Here is a 7039-nt window from a genome sequence, read left to right as displayed (position 1 = left end):
CTCTCTCTTTCTGGGAGGAACTGACCTTCTGGTCTGTGTATGTTTGATATTAAAATGGTAGCAAAGAAAGGGAAGGGAGGTATGTGTTCAGCAAAACCTGGGAGAGGCACCATCATAGAAACAGCACCTCTGTCAAGAGCCAAGAAAGGGACTGTTCTAGATGAACACAAACAGATCAGGCCCCATCCTCAAGAGAGCATCCAGTTTGATTTCACTTGCTTCCCCCCCCCCTTTTCTCCTCTCCTCCTCACACTCCTAAATATCAAAGCCAATTGCACATAGCAGTGCAGAGGACCAGGATGGGTTGCAGAATGGGCAAATAAGAAAGGACCTTGGAGAGAAAACTGTCCAACTTCCCAGATGATGAATGAGGTTACAAAGCTCCTTAGGTGTCAGCAGCAAGATGCTGATATGAGAAGCCAGAATTCCTGGCTCTGCTCCAGAAGATTTTTTTCCTGAGCACACACAGGATGTGAAGATGTTCTGTTATATAAGTCTCTATGCCTGTGGCTTCTTTTCCTTCAAGACATTGATCATATTTACTTCTTAGAATCATGCCATCTCCCTTGGTCTTGTGAAGGTTCTATGCCCCAGTATAGGGGAATGTCAGGGCCAGGAAGAGGGAGTGGGTGGGTTGGTGAGCAGGTGGAGAGGGGAGGGGAAACCAGGAAAGGGGATACTATTTGAAATGTAAATAAAGAAAATATCTAATAAAAAACATCATGCCATCTCAAGAGACATAAAACTATGCCTGCCCCCTCCATCTTTCCCTCCCTTTCACTTTCCTTACCTTCTCTCTCTCCTTTCCTTCCTCCGTATAAATCCCTGAGAGCAGCAAAGATTGCACACCCACCCGAGGGAAATATAATTTGTTCTTGCCTGTAATAGTTTGAACTCAGCCTCCTGAGGTTTCCAAAGTCAAGGTTACCAACTTGAGTTCTGAATATATTTTTAAAGGGAGACTCCACAAATAATCTGATACATTTATGGAAAATTAAAACTAAATTTATTTTAATTACATCTCACCCACCACACTTCAGGTTTAAAATGATCCCCAATGGTTCAGTATCTAAAGTAGGCTGTGTGTGTTTATTTGGGTTTTTTTCCAATTTTTTATTGGATATTTTCTTCATTTACATTTCAAGTGCTATCCTAAAAAACCCTTATACCCTCCCCCCACCCTGCTCCCCTACCCACCCACTCCCACTTCTTGGCCCTGGCATTCCCCTGTACTGGGGCATATAAAGTTTGCAAGACCAAGGGGCCTCTCTTCCCAGTGATGGCTGACACACATATGCAGCTAGAGACACGAGCTCTGGGGGTACAGGTTAGTTCATATTGTTGTTCCACCAATAGGGTTGCAGATCCCTTCAGCTCCTTGGGTACTTTCTCTAGCTCCTACATTGGGGGCCCTGTGTTCCATCCAATAGATGACTATGAGCATCCACTTCTGTATTTGCCAGGCACTGGCATAGTCTCACCAAAGAGAGCTATATCAGGGTCCTTTCAGCAAAATCTTGCTGGCGTATGCAATAGTGTCTGGGTTTGGTGGCTGATTATTGGATGGATCCCAGGGTGGGGCAGTCTCTGGATGGTCCATCCTTTTGTCTCAGCTCCAAACTTTGCATAAGACCAAAATAAAACTAATAAAATGTTTCTCCCACAGTTCTCTTGAACTATCTGTTTATAAATTACCTTTTAAAATTTGAGCTGAACTTGCCAAACTGACCATTTCTAGTATTGTACATGAATCCAATTGGTTCATCTAATTCTTGACTCCAGTGCTAAAAAGGACATATATTTTCTCTAGACATAAAGGAGGGACAGGGGGTAAGTAGAAGAGAAGATGGGAGAGAGAGGGAGAGAGAGAGAGAGAGAGAGAGAGAGAGAGAGAGAGAGAGAGAGAGAGAGAGAGAGAGAACTTAATTGAGAAAGCTAGCACGACATAGCAAAAAGTTTCCCCAGTGAGCTCCCAATAAGAAAGAAAGAAAGAAAACACCAAACACCAACGATGGCAAAACATTTACTGGAAATATCCAAAGTCTTCAAAATTGTTATAAAACATAAACAAGCACACTGTAGCTGATCATTAGACATGAAAATCTTACCTTTTTTTCTAGGTAGATATGTATAGAGAAAGGAATCATGATAAGCATTTGCTATGGGTAAAGGCTCTAGGTAGTAGGCTACTGCATACAGATTATCTCACTGAGTACCATTTAGAAAAAATTAGGTCTAGAAATCAAGACCAATTAGGCAGGGGACACTGACCTATTAACACCATCCCAGCCCATCATCCATCAAGGCCACATAAGATTAACAAGTTCTTTGTGCAAAGTAGTTTTGGTTGATCAGCCATTGCCTGGGAACCAGAGAAGGAAGGCTAGAGAGCTAATTGCTGATTTTTGGAAAACATGACTTTTTGTTTGTTTGTTTGTTTTTGGTTTTGTTTTGTTTATTTCCTTGTAGATAAATCTATTCCCCAGGCTACAATTTTATTTGCTTTCTATCATACTTAGCAACCTCATTTCTTTGACAGTCCTACTGGCGACTGGCATCCCAGGCCCTGAAGTCTCTCCCCTCTGCTTCTCTGATGATGAGTTAGCTAAAGCCTGATGAGTGCATTCGTATGTGAGTTGTGTTTCTAATGGTTTGAGAATGCGTGCTTGATAGTCATCAACCACGTGAGGTAGGTAGTACGTCCTTACTTTGTAGAGGAGTCTCAGGAAAGGCACGTTACCTCCCCATCACAGAGGTAAGTGGGGGTCAGCAGCAATTTGAATACAGAACCTAGTGAGTCGTCTACAGATCCCCAAATTGGGCTGCAATGTCTATTTTAAAAATCAGCTTCATCTATCTATCTATACATTTATATGTTTGAGCCATAAACAGGACAGCTAGACACTAAAAGGAACTGAGTCTCAATGGCCTAAGCCTGAGTGAATGGTAACAGTAGAGACTGCCTGTAGAGACTTTCAAGTTTCAAGTTTTTAAATGGGATCTATCAGCAGCATTTGCCCGTGGCCTGCATGGAACACTGTCAATAAAGGGCAGTGTTCTACCATGCTGATGGTTCTGTCTGTATCCATGTAACATGCAACGGATTACTACTGACATTGTCACACAAGTCCTTGACACATTAGGGACATTAGAGGAGCCACTGTATTTTGTCCCCACATGGAACAGTCTGAACACTCTCTCTATAAACCTAACCATGTTAGCAGCCCCCTCGGCAGAAACATTCAGTTGCTTTTGTCCCTGTTTGTAAAACAGACAACCCCATGGACTTTTTAATGCTTTCTCAGAGCATGTAAGGCTTTGTTATCCTGGCAAGGGGAGCTCAAGTCTAGAGAAAGACTGACTCTCAATCTGAGAGCACCACACCACATACTTTAAATTCTGCAATTGCATCTTGGAAAGGCACTCTTCACGTACGTGGTGTATCTGTTGACATGCAGTTTTGGTTGAAACACATCATTGGAACATACCCTTTTACATACCTAAGACCCATCCAACATAGATGCTAATTTACGGCCTTTTTTTCCATAAATAAGATTCAAAATTCGGATGGATTGGTGTTTAAGTTAATAAAATTTGTACTTGTCCCATGAGGCCTTGGTCTACAGAATCACAGATTGGACAGTGCCCATCTGGCCCGGAATCCTGCAGAAAACATCGCTATCTGACAGGCGTTGGCAGCTGGAGGCCATGGATTTAAGTTAAGCAATGTGATCTGCCTGCTCCTGGCCCCTGAGCTGCCTAAGCTCAACCCCAGATGAGGTGAAAAGACGGCTTTGTGGTCAAGTCTATCTTGACTCACAATTTCACTGTCTTATCATGACTAAAGCCGCTCACCGCGTCTGTGGTTTTCTTACATAAATTTTCATTCCAGCTCGTGTTATTATAAAGCTTCTTTTCCAGCCCCGATGCTGGGGCTGGACTTTTCGCTCGCATATTTTTTCCAGATGTGATGAGCTCTCCGTAGCCCTCCTGGTGAGCAAACGCGTAGCCAGATCTTCTAGAGCTCGACCTGCGGGTCTGAGGCCTTCTGCTTCGCAGGGGTCTTTTCTTTTGCTGAGCCTTCTGCCACCGGCGGATCTGGGGAGAAAGAGCGCCACAGTGCAACCGTGAACCCAAGCATTAGACTCCAGACACCCAGACACCGAGTAAAACGGAAGCCATTTTTGTTACTTAATTGAACAGCTACAACAAGAGAATCTTTGTCTTTATTCCAAAAGGAAACTTTAAACCTAAAGCCATAACATTCTCCACCTCAAAGAGGACACTAAACACTAATCAATTTTTTTCCTACCAAAAATTTATCGTGTAAACAAGAAATATTCTGATAAAATTCATTACTGACTCAATTTCATGGACCATATGGTGAGTTGGGGGGTCAGGGGGTTGTTGTGTTTTAGTAACAGTGTTGGGAACAGAGCCCAGGATCTTGAGCATACTTTTGTATAGAATATTATGTCTATAGTCCCAATACCCAGTCTTTCACCTCTCTTTCCCTTTTAGAGGCTCTCTGGATCTTGCAGTCACAGTAACTGAATGAGGAGAAAATTTCAGAAATTAGAGTCAGAATGTTCTTCCTCTTAAGGAAGGTCAACTTATCATGAGACTTCTGGGCTTTTCATTTATTCTGGTTTGGGGGGGGTGTGTGTCTGTCTGTCTGTCTGTTTTTCTGTCTGTCTGTCTGTGTCTGTGTGTTTATGTCTGTATATGTATCTCTGTGTATGTCTGTGTGTCTGTGTCTGTGTGTGTATGTCTGTGCATCTGTGTGTTTATGTCTGTATGTGTATCACTGTGTATGTCTGTGTGTCTGTGTGGGTCTGTGAGTCTGTATGTGTGTGTCTGTGTGTGTGTCTGTGTGTGTGTCTGTGTATGTCTGTGTGTTTGTGTGTTTATGTCTATATGTATATCTCTGTGTATGTCTCTGTGTGCATGTGATTTACAAATATGAATGTGTTGCTTTTTAAAGAACATCTCCAGCACAGCCCCTAAATCAGAGGCTCAGGAAAACATTGTCAAGGGGGTGAGGGAGGCAGATGGACCCAGAGGAACAGATTCCTGCTGCTAGGTAATGTCCTGAGACCTGACGGGGTATATGTGCCCATCAACATTCAAAAACAGCTCTCAAAAATAAATAAATAAATAAATAAATAAATAAGACCTAAACATCACTTGGGTGGGGCTCAATGTGCCTTCCCTCTCCCTAGAAAAGTGAGTGGAAACCAGAGGCTTTGCCTAAGTGATCCATTTGAATTTCAGGACTGAGGATACTCACTAAGCAAAACATGACACTCATCCTTAACACAAGAAAAACGGGCATCCTCAGATTGCCCATCAGTTTATGGGATGGATTCAGCTCAGAACCAACACAAAAGGACCGACACAGGGACTCTGTGACTCACATGCCCCAGAATGTGAGAAACATGACAGTAAGAAAAGCTCAGAGCCCTGGGCCTCACTGGTCTGGCCTCCCTCACCCTAGAAACAAACGTTATCATTCTTTGTGGGATGATAAAATGTGTCTACCTCTCCTCCTCTTCTCCCTGACCTGAGTCTCAGCCTAGCCCAGCACTGCTGTGTTTATCCTATTTCCTAGGAGCCATTGAGATTTATTCTAAGCTCTGGTCCAGGCTTCTCTATACACCCTGCTCTTTCTGCTGTTCTTCTATCTCTGCATTCCCAGTCCACTCGGCGATCTGCTGTTCCCTTTTAGTCTCTGCTCCTCAGGTAACAGGTCTCACTTATTTCCCAAGCCAATACTCTATTTCCATCCAAATGATGAGACCCTTTCACATCATTTGTCCAGATTCCTTATATGGTACCCTTAGCTTTCCCGGTAGCTTGCCCTTCTCTTACAGTAATACTCCAAAATGATTCCAGTGAGTCAGGGGTAAAAGTACTTCTAATCCATCACTCCATACCTACCTATAGCCCAATCCAACTCTTGTCACTGACATTCAGGACTAGTATGATCAAGATGCATGATGGGGGGAGTACCATCTACTCTGTTATGATGCCATGGACCTATGAAAATTCCCTTAGTCATTCCTGTGCCTCTGTTTGGACAGAGAAGGACGTCATTCATGAAAGCCACCAGCCATCCTTCAAGTACTCACAGTATCTAAAACATACCTGATCACTCAGGCTTGGGTATAAATTCATCTTCAGAAATCTGACCACCACCACTGGCATGACTGATGTCACTGCTGTCAAGAGAACCACAAGCCAGACAAACTTCTGGCTCAGGGAGTGCCGTGCATTTCCTGCCATTAGAGAGATGTAGACATCCTGGCTATAAAACTCCAAATCACCATAAAATCTCAATAATTACATAAATTAATTTACAGTTATAGTTAGTAGTTATGAATCAAACTGATAACTTTCTGCATTTAAAGACAAATCTTTGACACAATTAGGAAAGCCTGGGGAAGTGCTGGCCTGATGGGGCATTTCTTCACCTAGACTCCTTCCAGCTTTGCTGGGTTCCTTTCTTTCAACCTTACGATCCATGACCAGTTTAGAGTTTCTGATCAATGATTTGATGCAGGCCTATTCACAAACAATGACCTCACTGACTGCCTGTGTCATAAGGAAACGCGACATCTAGCACAAGGGAAACCTTTGAAATTCTAGGCATCAGCCCAGAAAAGCTGCCTCAAAAGGAAGTTGCTATTTCTTTGATGCTCCCTTGGTTCTGAACTAAAGATCTGAGGAGATTCTGGAGGCTCCTAGTTTGATGAGAGTTCCCCTGTGACCACTGAGTCAGCTACCCAACATGAGAGAGGGCAGGCCAGAGAAATTCACTGCCAAGCCTGGAGCCAGCTTCCAGACTTTACCCTCATTTCTCACATATTTATTGTTTGTCTAATCAAGGAAGCAAAGGGAGGCAGGCAGATTTCGTGGGACTACACCATCCCTGCCCCTGTTCATTTTCTAGGGATTCATCGTGATACCGTCAACCAGCCAGGCCTGCATCCCAGTGTACCCGTGTTAACACCATTCGAATGGGCTTTGGGTATAAGAG

The 7039-nt window shown here is 43.3% G+C and overlaps 1 protein-coding gene across 6 annotated transcripts in view; it reads right to left on the bottom strand.

The window, feature by feature from the left end:
- Window positions 1-2421: 2421 nt before the first annotated feature.
- Window positions 2422-7039, bottom strand: part of Atp8b4 (ATPase phospholipid transporting 8B4 (putative)) — a 179434-nt gene continuing 174816 nt past the window's right edge. For all 6 annotated transcript variants that reach the window (XM_085834475.1, XM_085834473.1, XM_021156332.3 and 3 more), the window contains 2 exons: window positions 6148-6278; window positions 2422-4098 (listed from right to left, as the gene is read on the bottom strand). In XM_085834475.1, coding sequence (XP_085690601.1) covers window positions 3817-4098; window positions 6148-6278 — 413 coding nt within the window. In that variant the 3' untranslated portion in view covers window positions 2422-3816. The remainder of the gene's footprint in view (window positions 4099-6147; window positions 6279-7039) is intronic.

The sequence above is a fragment of the Mus caroli genome, unplaced genomic scaffold (assembly GCF_978045245.1).
Source record: "Mus caroli unplaced genomic scaffold, Mus_caroli_1 scaffold_2, whole genome shotgun sequence".
Taxonomy (NCBI): Eukaryota; Metazoa; Chordata; class Mammalia; order Rodentia; family Muridae; genus Mus; species Mus caroli.
The sequence above is the reverse complement of the archived record's forward strand: the minus strand, read 5'-3'. Positions and strand labels throughout refer to the sequence as shown.